Genomic DNA, 15,573 nt, shown 5'->3' with positions numbered 1-15,573 from the left:
TGAGTCTTAAATGCATGTTGGCTAAGCCTTTGTATGGGAAATTTCAAACCAGTCTTTCGATTATCGATAGGTAGGGCTTTGCGATTCGATTTTTTGCCGTTTGACTAAGCCTTTTTTGTTATCGACCTCTTTTGCGATTTGTTTATATGTTTGCGACTGGTTTGCGATGGGTTTGCGATTTTAAAGTGCGTTTTGACTAGACCCGCTGCTCTCTGTTTACGTCTATGCTTCGCTGTCAAACTAGCTGTCAAAACGACATCGCGATACGGATTTGTCAAAACAGCCTTAGGGTGGGTTGCACCATCTTAGTTTAACTTTGACAAACGTCTAAAATCTGTCAAACTCCATACAAAAAACACCGGTTAACGTCATAGTTACGTTTAAAGTTAGGTGGTGCAACTCACCCTATTGGTTTTCGATCGAATCCAAGCTTATCACCGGGGTTTTAGTAATCGCAATGAAAATGGCGGGTGTTGCGATTCGATTCGATTTTGATTGAGTCTTAAATGCATGTTGGCTAAGCCTTTGTATGGGAAATTTCAAACCAGTCTTTCGATTATCGATAGGTAGGGCTTTGCGATTCGATTTTTTGCCGTTTGACTAAGCCTTTTTTGTTATCGACCTCTTTTGCGATTTGTTTATTTGTTTGCGACTGGTTTGCGATGGGTTTGCGATTTTAAAGTGCGTTTTGACTAGACCCGCAGTACAATGCAATGATGACATTGACCAATTGACAATAGTTTTTTTTTATTTAATAGACATAATAATGGCAGGTTGAACCAACAAGAAGGTTTTAGTTTATCAATCATAATAATCTTCTTGACAAGATAAATCGTCAAACAACTTTGATCTGAATAATTTTGAACTTTACTGACGAACAGTTAAAGATTATTTTCTCTAATTTGAGATTATTCTGTAACATAGTTTCAAAAGGTAATATGTGCTCGCGATTCGTTGAAGGAATCAATTTGAAAACTGACGAACCTTTTCATTCCGTGACTGTACTTGTACTCGTACTAAAATATACATAGATGATGTTAACTATATTAAGAAGACAAAAGACATACAGTTTCTACTATTAGCATATTATATAGCATATAATTAGACTAGTTAAATAAATATTCATCAGAGAAGAACCTAGGTTCCGCGCCAAAAAACTTTGCAAAACACATCAAATATACAATTCTTATGACGATGTATAATTTAACCCTACAATGCTCGCGGTCGAAGTTGGCTCGCATGAATATTCATAAAATAATTGTTTTCCGTGAAGTCCCGGATAAAATTAGGGGACCGCGGAAGTTTTTATAAATGCTTCTGACAGTCTCAATTTACGGCGTCGCGGCAGGAGGGTTCTTTGTGCTCGCTAGTACTTTAATTCTCCTAGTCACTGTTACGATATATTTTCGCAAAAGAGTTATTATGAGAGCATGTTACACGGCTATTCTGGCCGCAGTAATATTTTTCACATTTTGAAGTAGGATTTTGTTTTAATTGAGCTGTTTTATTGTTTGCGAAGAGGTAGGAAATAATTGTTTGTTTTAGATTTTTTAATTATGTCATTACTTTATTTTATTTGATTCCAAGGTCAACTCGTACTTAGGTCATTTAAATTGAGAAGTAGAGAAAAGAAGAACTAAAAAAAAAAAGGAATCAGTGTTTTTTAAGGAGTTGGATAAAAACTTCTCCGTTTATCATTATTATTAAAAAAATAATTGTTTTACGCAGTGGACATGTACATGGGTCCCAACTTGAACCTGACGAAGGTGGAGCGCCGGCAGATGGGTGCGTACCTCTGCATCGCCTCCAACGACGTCCCTCCGTCCGTCAGCAAGAGAATCATGCTTAGTGTTAATTGTAAGTATTTTGTTAAAATATACTACAACTGTCCACACGTAGGCCTTCCACCCGGTTAGACCGACGATCGCGGGACCACCTAAATGCGAGCAGCACATGATCGGTCTTTGTAGAAATTTTGTACGGGGAGGCTCCAGGTTCTGTTGCTAGAGACATTTTGTAATAAAATGGGTCTGCGGTAATCTGTGGGCGACGGTAATCACTTACCATCAGGTGATCCGTCTGCTCGTTTGCCTCCTGTCACATAAAAAAATCAAAGCTGTACATGTACAATTGTATTTTTATGCATTTAAAGAACAATTAGCGACAGAAAAGCAGTTAGAGAAAGAAAATTTATCCAAAATCTTACATCAATTCTTGAAGTTATATTAAAAAGTGTTAAAGTGTGTTTGTGTCCAAAATAAATATACCCAGCATTTATCGGCAGCTAAAGGGTTCATGAATATAATAAAATTTTAATTTTCCACAGTTCCACCTTCAATAGTGGTATCTACAAAAGTAATAGGAGTGCCAACCAGTTCATATACAAAGCTAGAGTGCTTCGTAGAGGCCTACCCTCAAGCCATTAACTACTGGCTGAAAGGTGGCGAAGAAATGATCCTCTCTGGGTAAGTTAATCAACAGAGAAGAAAATCATAACATTTTACAATTATTTTCATTTTTTATCTCTTTTTCCATGTGAAAAGAACACAATGCGTAAAAAATATTTTCTTTTTTATAACTTTCGCGGATATATTTAAATTTTGATTTAAGAACGTATACGTTTTGTTTTTCTCTCCATTTGTGGATTGCGTGACCGTTAGCCAGTGTCGAGCAAAATTAATTTCAAGACAAGTTCTGCATTTAACCAACCTTTTTATTCCATTGTTAGACATTACAGCTTGCGAGTTGAGTTCGAAATTTAAATTCTCCGTGAAAAAAAAAACTTAAATTCGCGCACGTCAGTTTCCAGCCGGTATTGTAACTTTGAGCTAGCACATTCGTGATTGCCTCTACACGTCAGTTCACAAACAATAGTGGTGCAGACACCCATTCGATTGGGACACTTTTTACAATGTGAAAACACCATTATATTTTGATATTTTTATAAAATAAAATTTCTTCTGGATAAAGTCCATAACGTCTGGATGTGTTGTAAAAATTATAATGAAGATTTTAGTCCTTGAAGGTTTCTGCTAGGGGCGCTGTACAATCTGTCATACATTTAATGTCACTTTTTTACGCCAGTCGACATCGAATGCGTTTGACGCTACGCCCCCTGCACATCTTAGGGTTCTCAGGGCAATCCACACGACAGTCCAATTTTGGATGGTAGTTTGGGAACCTGCACTTGATCCCACAAAACTGGACTGCCGTGTGAACATACGTATTACTGTGTGTTTTGAATTACAAATTCGAAGGATCGTTTTTTGCGGGACACTGCAAACGATAATATGTTCGTGTGAACGTTAATATTAAAACAAGTATACTAAACTAGTGGCCGCCCGTGACTTCGTACGCGTGGATCTCGTTTTACCCCCTTAGGGGTTTAATTTTTCAAAATCCCGTCTTAGTAAGCACCTAAATACGTTCTAAAAGGAACCCCATGCAAAATTTAAGACTCCTAGCACTTTAGTTTCTGAGATTTCGTGATAAGTGAGTCACTTAATACCATTCGTTTTTTAAAACCTCATACAATTCAAACTCATGTCACACTATTCTATCACTCATTCTGACAGTCCTTTTCCTATCCTCTCCCTCCCACCTTCAGTCTCGCTCTCGCATCGCAACGCGCCGCTTCGCCTACCTATCTGGGCGTTAATACTAAATAAGTATCCAAAATAAACCAATTCAAATAAACTCAAATCGCGCGCTAAACTCATCTCAATAAAATTCAAGTGTTTGTGAAAGTGAAAGAAGAACCAAGCTTGGACCGTCCTGTGGAGTCTGCTCAATCGAAGGTATCCCATCCCGTTCCTATCCCAATCTCCTACAACTCCTTTCTGGTCCTACCGAGCCGCATGGTTCATTTCCTATCCTTTACACTTACATAAAATCACAACTACACATTTTCACGCATCCGTCATTTTGACAACCATCTAGAAAATTCTAGAAAATTCGCTCGTTTGACACATTCTTTCTGGAAATTTCGATTCGTTTGACATTTGACACATTCTAGAAATTACTATTCGCTCAAACGTCAACTCGTTGTTTGTAAACACGTGTATTTTTTAAATTCAATCTTTTAAAATTTTATTTCAATTCAATTTCAAATTCGCTTACATACGCTACGCATTTTATTTTCCTACTGGATTATAAATAAATACGCACAACTCAACTCATTTTTTAACGCTAGCTCTCGTGCGTGTGTTTGCTCACCTACAATACAATGGAGGGAGTAAAACGCAAAATTAATTTGCTTGAAGCTAAAAAAGAAGCGCTTTTTCAGAGGGTTCAGGAACTATACGACCTCAGCCTAAAGGTCTCCGACCCTCAGATTGAACAAATTTTCATGTCTCGCATGCATTCGATTGAAAAAACAAGATCGGATTTTCTTGATACCATTGACGAACTTAATTTGTGTTATATGAAAAATGATGAGGAACTCAAACCTACATTTGCCGCACTCAACTCGTTTGACGATTTGTACTGTAACATCCTTTCGGTGCAAAGCTCCATCGCACAACTAAAGGCCAACACAGAGCGTCGCAAACAGGATTTCGTAAAAAAATTACCGCCTTTAGAACTAGTCTCTTTCGACGGAGCCCCTTCCAAGTGGCCCGTTTTCTACCAAAATTTTAAAACGCTTATTCATGAGAACACTGGTTTGTCTCCAGGTGAAAAGGCTCAATACCTTATAGGAAAACTTTCCGGAAAAGCACTTACAATTTGCTCGGGTATTCCACCTACTGGTGAGAACTATTACATAATTTGGAACAACCTATTAGAAAAATACCAAGACATAAGAGTACAAGCCTCTATGTATTTGGAACAGTTAATAAACTTCAAATCGCAATCTTTAGATGAATTTTTGGAACAGTATTGCTCAGCTGAAGCTGCCTTATGACGTTTACAGATTGATGACCTTTCCGATTTCATTTTGACTCATATTGCTCTCAGTAAATTAGACAAAGACACTCTAAATTTATTTGAACAATCCATTAAGCACGTAAAAATGCCTACGTTTAATGATCTCAAGACTTTTATAAAAGAACAGAATAAAATCCATGCTTTACGCTTATGTTTTACGCAGAATAAGCCGTACGTTAATAATAAAACGAATTTCGCATCGCAGTCTAAAAACTCGAAACCGACACAGTCGTTTGTTTCTAATACAGCTTCTGGAGTAAAACCCAATCAACATTACTTCCAATCTCAACCGAATTCGCAAGGCTCATACACTCCATCCTCTGTACGCAAGAATTGTCAACTTTGTAAGACGGAACCTGAACATGCCCTGTTCAAATGCAGTTATTTTCTCTCGAAAAATGCGCCAACTCGCCACTCTTTAGTTACTAAATGTAACTTTTGTCTCAATTGTTTAGGCTTTCATAACATCAAAGATTGCAGATCTCAAAACCGTTGCTCAGTTTGCCAACGTAAACATCACACTCTTATTCATATAGATAATTTTAACGTGAATAGACCTATGACGTCACAACAGCTGACTTGCAGCGCGACGCTTTCGCCGACCGACGCGTCCATGTCCGCGCCCGGTCCGGTCACGCCGCCGTTGCAATCGATGCCAACCAACAATGTATCTCTCTCTGCAGTCACGCCGTCGATCGCTGATGAATCTAGTACCACGGTCTTATTACCCACCGCGGCAGTGTATACTTATGACAATAATAAGACGTGTCAAAAATTACGCGTGTTTCTAGACACAGGTTCGATGAGCAACTTTATCACAAATAAATGTTGTGCGCGACTGAACTTAAAAGTCAATCCGCTACCTACCACTATTAAGGGCATAGGTCAGTCTGAAAGTGTGTCGCTAGGATATGTATCTTTCACAATTACCTCACGCTTTGATCCCAGGTGTAAATACACTATTAACGCACGCGTCATTGATACAATAACCGATTATTTACCTAATGTAAGGGTTGACATAACCCAGTTATCGCATTTACAAGGTCTTCCTATGGCTGATGACAGCTTCGATATCCCTGCTGAAATCGATTGTTTGTTAGGCAATGAGATATTCCCGCTTCTTTTAGGTAGTAATAGAATAACTTCACCGCAATCCTCTGTCATCGCTATCGAAACCACGCTCGGATATCTCGCTATGGGACGCGCTCAGTGCTACTCAGCTCATTCACGCAATGATAATAAAGCATTCTTTTGCAATGTAGACTCGCACTCATTAGAATCACTCACGCAACGCTTTTGGGAGCTTGAAAGTGTACCTACTAAGAGACACATCAGCCCTGACGATGATATATGTGAAAACATTTTCCAATCAACTCATTCTCGCGACGACTCTGGGACGTATACCGTTTCTTTGCCATTTAAACTCGACCCATCAGAACTCGGCGATTCTTACTTTACTGCTAGGCGTCGCTTTTATAACTTAGAGAAAAGGTTAGACTCAACTCCGGGCTTACGCACTAACTATAATGAAAATGTTCAAGACTGTATCGATCGCGGTTTTCTGTCAAAAGTCGAAAACGCATCGAATTCAGAGGAAAATACTCCAAATTATTATATACCTCATCATGCAGTATACCGACCAGATAAACTCACTTCAAAAACTCGAGTCGTTTTAGATGCAAGTTGTAAAACAACCTCTGGAAAGTCGTTAAATGATGTTCTTTACACTGGCCCAAACTTACAAAGTAATATTTTTGATCTTTTAATTAACTTACGCATTTTCTCAGTCGCTTTATCTGCTGATATTGAAAAGATGTATTTCTGTGTGAAGCTTGATCAAAATCACCACCCGTTTCAACGCATATTATTTCGATTTGATCCTGAATCACCGATTGATACTTATCAATACAATAGGGTTTCTTTTGGCGTTTCTAGCTCGCCTTACCTCGCTATGCGTGTCGTTCGCCAACTCGCTGAGGACGAGCGCGCGAATTATCCTATCGCCGCGTCTGAAGCTCAATCCTGTATGTATATGGACGATTATGTCTCATCGATGGACGGGTTAGAAAAAGCTGAACAATCTTACCATCAAATGGTTAAGATGTTCATGGCCGGGGGGTTTAAAATGGTTAAGTGGATCTCGAACAACCCTGAGCTTATAAATAAGATTCCCGATTCGCATAAAAATCCACAGCTCGTCGATTTTGACACTGACTCAGAAATTACGACAAAAATCATAGGCATGCAGTGGCTTCCTAATGATGACGTTTTTCTTTACAAAATTAACTCTACTAACTCTGACCAATGCACAAAACGCACGATTCTTTCCGCAACCGCTAGATTATTCGACCCTTTGGGTTTGCTAGGCCCTGTGACAGCGTTTCTCAAACTCTTAATTCAAGAATGCTGGCAGCGCGAACTTGAATGGGATCAGCCAGTTCCAGACTCAATAAAAAATAAATGGAATCGGTTTGATAGTGAGATTAACTATTTATCGCAATTAAAAATATCTCGTCATATAGGGATCACCGCGGGTTGTCACGTCACTATCATGGGCTTCGCGGACGCCAGCGAAGTATGCTACGGAGCTGTAGTTTATGTGCGCGTGAGCTCTGATGCAGATTCACCCGGTGAAGTCTTTCTTATCGCATCCAAATCGCGCGTCGCGCCTTTAAAGAAAATATCTCTTGCGCGGCTTGAACTGTGCGCAGCGCTGCTCTTGACAAATCTTTTATTATCGGTTCGCGATAGTATAGAGAATCGTTATCCTGTTAACTCAATTTACGCATTTTCAGACTCGACTGTCACTCTCACGTGGATACATTCTCCCGCGTACAAATTTCACACATTTGTTGCGAATAGAATTACTGAAATTAATTCGAAACTCAACGCAAAAATTTGGTATCATGTTAATGGAAATGAAAATCCTGCAGATGTAATATCGCGACCTGTAACTCCTAAAGCATTATTAAATCAATTAAATTGGTTTCACTCTCCTCAATGGACAGCTCAGCCAATCTCGCAATGGCCTATCGAGCCATTTCAAGTTTCATCTAACAGTGTTCGACTGGAAGAGAAAACTATCGCTCTTGTTTCAGAGACAAACTCTCAATCGAACTCTCACCCTTTCGATCGATTAATTGATCGCATTTCCACGTACCCAAAATTATTACGCGCTACTGTGTACGTGTTACGCTTCGCTAAAATACTACGTTCAAACGGAGTGGTTACATCCTCTGATTTAGAACTCGCTGAACTCTATTTAGTACGCCATATACAGGCACTATTTTTTACTCAAGATATGCACGCAATTAAAAATAATAAACCCTTTAACAAATCGCTTCTCAAACTTAACCCTTTCATTGACTCTGATAATATACTTCGTGTCGGAGGTCGACTCACTCACTCTCAACTCAACTATGGACAAAAGCATCCAATCATTCTATCGCCTAAACATCGCTTCACTCAACTTTTAGTTGATTACTTTCATGTATGTAATTTACATACTGGTCCTTCACTTCTACTCAGTCTGCTTAGACAGAAATTTTGGATACTTTCCGCACGTAACTTAGTACGTCAAAGAGTGCATCAATGCAATATCTGTTTTCGTTTAAACCCTAAATCTACAAACCCTCTTATGGGCGACTTGCCATCATTTCGCGTTTCAGAAGCTAAAGCCTTTGTTTATACATCGGTCGATTATGCAGGTCCCTTCTTTATTACTCACATTCGCCGCAGAGGTGTTAAAAGCCAGAAGGCTTATATTTGTTTATTTTGCTGTCTTACAACTAAGGCTCTACACATAGAGTTAGTTTCAGACTTAAGCTCTGATCTATTTCTCGCCGCTTTTCGTCGATTCATTTGTAGAAGAGGCCCCGTTTCCATGATATATAGCGACGGAGGTACTAACTTCATTGGCGCTAAACGCAAGCTTGACGAAATTTACGCTCTTTTAGAATCTGACTCTCACAAAAATTATTTAAGTTCACATTTGGCTGAACAACGCATTAAGTTTCTTCATAGTCCACCATATGGTCCGCACTTTAACGGCATCACGGAGATAAATGTTCGTTATGTAAAAACGCATCTTTATAAAGTTATTGGTCTTCAAGTGTTAACATACGAAGAGTTCAACACTGTACTTGTACAAATAGAAGGCTTATTGAATAGTAGACCATTGTGTGTTCTTAGCTCTGACCCATCTGATATATCCGCTCTCACTCCCAATCACTTTCTCAATATAACTCCACTGAAATTCTTACCAGTAGAGGATGTCTCTGATATTTCTGACAATCGGTTAACGCGTTATCAGTTAGTCAATAAATTAGTGCAAAGCTTTTGGCGTCGCTGGAGTCAGGAGTATTTAACTTCTCTACAACGCCGTGAAAAGTGGAATACGGTGACCAAACCGATAGATGTGGGCTCTGTTGTTGTTATAAAAGATGACAATGCGCATCCTCTTTGTTGGCCATTGGGTGTGGTTGTGGAAGTATATCCCGGAAAGGACAAAATCATTCGCACCTTAAAGATTCGCACTGCAACCGGTATTTATGTTCGGCCTGTAGTTAGAGTTTGTCCTCTTCCTTTACAGTAACTCAAATAATGCTTTTAACTTTAATTTTTCTTTAACTTTAATTTAACTCAACTTTAACGCTTATTTAACTCAAATTTAACTCGTTTAGTTCTCTCTAACGCATGCTTTTTTGCGTTTTTTAACTTTATTTTTTTTTTACAAACGCTACTCAATCTAGAGGAAGACCTCTAGGCCGGGGGAGTTGTACGCGCCAGCATTAAAACCTCATACAATTCAAACTCATGTCACACTATTCTATCACTCATTCTGACAGTCCTTTTCCTATCCTCTCCCTCCCACCTTCAGTCTCGCTCTCGCATCGCAACGCGCCGCTTCGCCTACCTATCTGGGCGTTAATACTAAATAAGTATCCAAAATAAACCAATTCAAATAAACTCAAATCGCGCGCTAAACTCATCTCAATAAAATTCAAGTGTTTGTGAAAGTGAAAGAAGAACCAAGCTTGGACCGTCCTGTGGAGTCTGCTCAATCGAAGGTATCCCATCCCGTTCCTATCCCAATCTCCTACAATACGTATTACTGTGTGTTTTGAATTACAAATTCGAAGGATCGTTTTTTGCGGGACACTGCAAACGATAATATGTTCGTGTGAACGTTAATATTAAAACAAGTATACTAAACTAGTGGCCGCCCGTGACTTCGTACGCGTGGATCTCGTTTTACCCCCTTAGGGGTTTAATTTTTCAAAATCCCGTCTTAGTAAGCACCTAAATACGTTCTAAAAGGAACCCCATGCAAAATTTAAGACTCCTAGCACTTTAGTTTCTGAGATTTCGTGATAAGTGAGTCACTTAATACCATTCGTTTTTATAAATATAGATAACGGGATCGTTGAAAAAACAGTTTCTGCTAAAAACAGGATGTCTCAGTGGGAACAAATTCTTAAGCTAATTCACAGTGTGCCATAAATAAAGATAAAATCTATAAAAACATATTTCTTCCAGGGAAAAATACCATATATCAGACGAGCGCGTCTCCGCTTACCAAGCGCGGCTGTCTCTAACCATAACCGACTTCATAACGGAGGACTCCGGGACGTACACGTGCGTTTCCACGAACACCATCGGCAAAGCTGAGGGAACCATACGGTTGTATGGTAAGTTCTTAGTAATACTTCGTTTGTTAACTTTAGATTTGTAATAATATAACCGAAGTTAATTGGCTTAAATTCAAAAGTATGGGTATACTTTTGAATTTGAAAAATTACCCTTTCATTTTTTAAATTAGGCCATTTTGCAATTATGTCATTCTGAATATCGCTGAAACACCGATAGCGGCTATCTTCCTACGGAGATAAAAAAAGATGGGATTTCATGTTCTTTTGCGCTGCTAGAAAATAAGATTAACAATTCTACCAATGGACTGCCTATGAAAGGCTTTGTTTAATTGTCATAAAAATAAAGCTAAGGCTTATATGTATTAAGTCCAGCCTACAGTATAGGAGAGCATTGAAAATACAGCCAATTGAAATATTGGCTGTATTTTCAATGCTCTCCACTACACAAGTGTTTATTTGACAGAAATCAAAATAACCACCACTACAACCACGACGACGACGACTACCACGACTACAACTACTACGACCACCACGACACCGCCTCCGACCACTACGGAGTATTTCCCACCACGTAAGTTTTTAAACAATTTTTATTTCAATTTATTATGACTTACCTACTTGACTTAAGGTCCTATGTCCCCTAGATGGGGCAGAGGGCGTCCACAACATTTACAGTCCTCCATCGCGTTCGGTCTTGAGCTTCGCGTTTGATCTCGCTCCAAGTCTTGCCGATCTTCTTCGTCTCGTCTGGCAAAATTTTACTAAGAAAGAGAAAAGTTCATTATAGTATTTAAAAAATCTACAACACTTTTGGCCTTTTGAGTATATTAGAAACTATGATAAACTCCAAGTTATGGTTCAACTGTTCTCGGATAGATCCTTTCTTCTAATATAATTTCCTTTGACATAATATAATTTCAGCTCTATCTAGAATCTATATTTATCACTCAATGCCCCAATTTTACCCCTTAAGATTAACTACTGCTCACAAAAGTACATTTAACGTATTTTATAAAGGACTGCTCACAAAATGAGGGACTGCAAAAATAAATTACATATTGACTCATTCTGCGCATAACTAAGTGAATAACGGACGAACGCAAATAACGTTTATTTAATATGAACATTAAAATGAGTTGTTATTACAGGTTTCGTCGTACCGCTCCAGCCAGCCGAGCAAAAATTTTACACGCCCGATGTCACAACATACGGTGAGTTCAGTAGCTTTAATTATTTTAAAAGAGTATTAGCTAAATTAAAGGTGGTGGTGTAGAGTCGAGTACCTACTTTTAGAATACTCGAAAAATAAAAAAATCATTGCAAAAGATATTAAAAAAAACGATTTGTTTCATATTATTTTAATAATAGTAGCGTACTGGAGGAAACTGTCTGCTTTTCATCCACTTTAATAATTTTACTATGAATTAGAAAAAATAATAAAAATAATCCCATACACACATTCATTTCCGTATTTCTAGACTGGTCTCTCAACCACCCCTAAATTAGGCTCGTTCTATTGTTTTCTTTGGCTGAGTTGCACCATCTTACTTTAACTTTAACAAACGTTAAAAATCTGTCAAACTCCATACAAAAAACACCTGTTATCGTATAGTTATCGTATAGTTATCGTATAGTTACCGTCAAAGTTAGGTGGTGCAACTTAGCCAGTAAAACTCGTAAACTAATATTAAATTTATTTCTTTGTAGACACAATGCAAAACGTTATTGAGCAGTCAGTTCTCGACAACAACTGGCTACCGACTGCTGAATCTACGGGTTCCACCGGCCATCAAGCATTGCCCCTCCCCACTCTCGCAATCATTTCGGGGTTGCCATACTTAAAAACATTTTTGTTACACTCCTTCGAAGCACTTCTTTTATGTATACGTAGAAATCTAACAAAATGTTTGATACAGGGTACGAGATGATAAGTTATTGTTTATTTAATGATGACCTAATAATTGTCAATTTAAATATTAGTACATAATAGCTTTGTACCTCGTTCCGTATAATGAAAGATGATTTCATAAATACATAAGCCAGTCATTAAAGTGTGTATTAATACATAAACATGATGCAATAATGTAAATTTGAGGTGTACATAATTAAAATAATGATAATTTTAGGGATTTCAATAATATTGTGACAAATGTAGAACAGTCTAAGTTCTGATATTGTGATAGGCTAAGTTTAACTCCAAATTGTAATGGATATGACCGCCATTATTTATAACCAAATACTTTATTACAACCCGATCAAGCTAACGCGCACCTTGCTGGAATGCGATTTGCACATCTTCCCGCGTTCGCATCGTCCGTATTAGAGCGTCGATGTGACGTCACGGCTGCTAGGTGCGCAACGCACTCGACCAGGTTGAACACAATTTCTAACTATTGTCTTTAATTTCTCAAAGAGTGAAATATTGTTTGGACTATAATAATTGTTTTATCATGTCTAAGGTTTCTGTTGGATATTTACATTGATAATAATATGTATATTTGTCCATAATAAGATACTGAATAAAACTAAAGGTTTTAAAATACGAAACATTCGTAAACCTCTGTTTTCTTCGCGCTAACTATAAAAAATGCGTATGTACCTAATATTAAAACTTCATTTCACGCAATCTGATTTTAATATTTAGCTTAATAAAGCTAAGAATTAATAAATTCTGACTACACATGGTCTAAACATACTCACGATTCCTTAAACTTTACTTCTTTACATTTGAGCAATGACTAAGATATTACTATTTTTTGTCGTCCAACGAAATCTAACATAGCAGTGTAATCATAAAAGGCATATCAAATATTGTACATATAAATATAAAGTGTACATAAATAAAAGGTTAACTTATTAGATTAAGGAAAATAATTTGTAAGTCCTAGAAGCTCTTTCAATTTTGTTTCCAGGAAAGTCTCTTATTGCTTTGAATTAAGTAATAGGCCTTATAGCAAAGTGTATTGTATTGGATATGTAATTTCGTTATTTGGTATAATTCAATCTTACAATTTATCTTTGTATTTCGCTAAATGAAGTTATTTGTAAGCGTTATTTAGTTTTAGGAAAATGTTGTGTAAATATCGGTTGAGTAAACAGCAAACAATCGTATTACGGTGTATAGGTAGGTGTTCATTTAACCAATCACAGTTACCTACCATGAAATAAATTGTACATAATAATTCAATAAAGACACAATTTATAAATATTTCTTGTGTTTTTTGCATACTATCCTTTTTTTTTATTCCCACCTCTCATTCCCACTGCTGCAATTCCAAAATTCCAGGATCTACAGCTTGATTTCCAATAAAAACCAATCCAGTGATGATCAAGTTTGTCCAGGGGAAAGTTAAACTGTCAGGACCTGCAACGATATTATACGAAAGAAAAAAGGTTGAGTTCCATACTCCCTACAGTGCAAAGCGGGTGACAGATGACAAACAAAGGTAGTATAACTTTCAGAAAATTATGTATCAGGGTCAGTTAAAAGAATGTTTGATGTGGTCCATTTCTATGTGTTCCACCTGGTGAGCCCTTATGGTGGACTTATATTTTTTTGGCGTGTTGTGTCGTGATCTATCAGAACGTAATCGGTTTCATACATACTAGATCTAACGCTTAACTCAGTCAATGGTATGGGAGCGGCACGGGAGGGTGTTTTTGTAACGTCAAACGTCAGCGAGAATTCAGATCTTCTTCAGATTTATATTATGCTCTATCAACTCATAATATGTCAATGTCAATCCTGCCTACCCATACCTCAGGTACTGACAGTTAAGTGCTAGGTCTATTAAAGTACGGTAACTGTGGTGGTGGTCCTTTCTGATGCGTCACGCGCGTCATCACAACATGTCAGACAAATAAATCCATCTTTAGCCACTTGCTATTTTACTTGAAAGTAGTTGTCGCTAGAAGATCAGCATAATAAATAGCAAAATAGCCTCTTTATACGCGCCAATGTTTCAACCGATGGAAAGTGGCCATCGTCGCTCATAGACATTTGCAACATAAAGGAGATTGGCAATCTGTTGAAGAGCTTTTAGAAACTAGCACTGACTTTGAAAGACCCAACGCTGTAACGTCAAATAATCACTTCGGGTGATAATGTCAACCGCTATTTGCTGAGAGGTGTTTTGTTGTTTGTCTCTGATCGTTTCTTTTTCTCAATTTATCAACTGAGTTTATCAATTGATCAACTACAATTCTTCGGATTATTTTATTCTATAGGTAAAATAAAAATTATTCGACGATTGACAAGTCCATTGTGATCTTTCAGCTATCGATTGTTACTTAGCTCAAAATATTCTTCCAAATCCGTTGAGCTATTTGCACAATCTTCATTGTGATATAAATCTCAAATATCTGTCCTCTTTGCAATATTTGCTAAGAACTAACACCGTTTGTTTGCTATACAAAAGGATAGCGATCAATCCCATCGAATTAATCCAAACATGCAATTCCCAAAGAAACAAAGGCCGAGCTAAGATAAATCTGAAATCAAATTAAATTCAAAGGTCCTTTTGTTTGGCGAAGCATCAGCTCGTGCAACCGCAGTCTTTATTTATTGTGTACCTACGTTACACCTTTCCAACTCTTTGTGATGCAAATAACGTGCCCAAAGACAATTTATATGCTAATTTACCTATCATTGCATAAAATCGGATGGTTGTCTATTTATCTGACCATGTAAAAGGTATAGGGCTTGTTTTCTTTTTATTTCGTAAATAGTGCTGTTTGTCACGATGAGTTTCTTAGGTGGAGGTAAGAACAAAAATTAATGATAGTAAAATAAACTCAGTTTTATTTGTGTTAAAGCATCAGGTGTAAAGGAAATAAAATAAATTGCTATGCAACAATTAATGAAACAATTTACACGTCGTGAAATGCGAGGATTGCCAAGAATTTGATTTAAAAATAAATTCTGTACGTTTTTTAACCCTTAACTGGTATCGTGGGGGCCGCGCGGCCCCCACGCATGACGTTTTCTTTGATTTCT

The 15,573-nt window shown here is 37.6% G+C and overlaps 1 protein-coding gene across 1 annotated transcript in view; it reads left to right on the top strand.

The window, feature by feature from the left end:
- The window catches only part of LOC135079360 (lachesin-like), an 87,030-nt gene extending 74,071 nt beyond the window's left edge, over nucleotides 1-12,959 (top strand). Inside the window, exons 6-11 of the mRNA XM_063974003.1 lie at nucleotides 1,729-1,857; nucleotides 2,327-2,465; nucleotides 10,465-10,616; nucleotides 11,041-11,148; nucleotides 11,726-11,788; nucleotides 12,285-12,959. Coding sequence (XP_063830073.1) covers nucleotides 1,729-1,857; nucleotides 2,327-2,465; nucleotides 10,465-10,616; nucleotides 11,041-11,148; nucleotides 11,726-11,788; nucleotides 12,285-12,505 — 812 coding nt within the window. The 3' untranslated portion in view covers nucleotides 12,506-12,959. The remainder of the gene's footprint in view (nucleotides 1-1,728; nucleotides 1,858-2,326; nucleotides 2,466-10,464; nucleotides 10,617-11,040; nucleotides 11,149-11,725; nucleotides 11,789-12,284) is intronic.
- Nucleotides 12,960-15,573: the final 2,614 nt, after the last annotated feature.

Source organism: Ostrinia nubilalis, chromosome 16, assembly GCF_963855985.1.
Source record: "Ostrinia nubilalis chromosome 16, ilOstNubi1.1, whole genome shotgun sequence".
NCBI lineage: Eukaryota > Metazoa > Arthropoda > Insecta > Lepidoptera > Crambidae > Ostrinia > Ostrinia nubilalis.
This window is presented reverse-complemented; position numbering and strand designations above follow the sequence as displayed.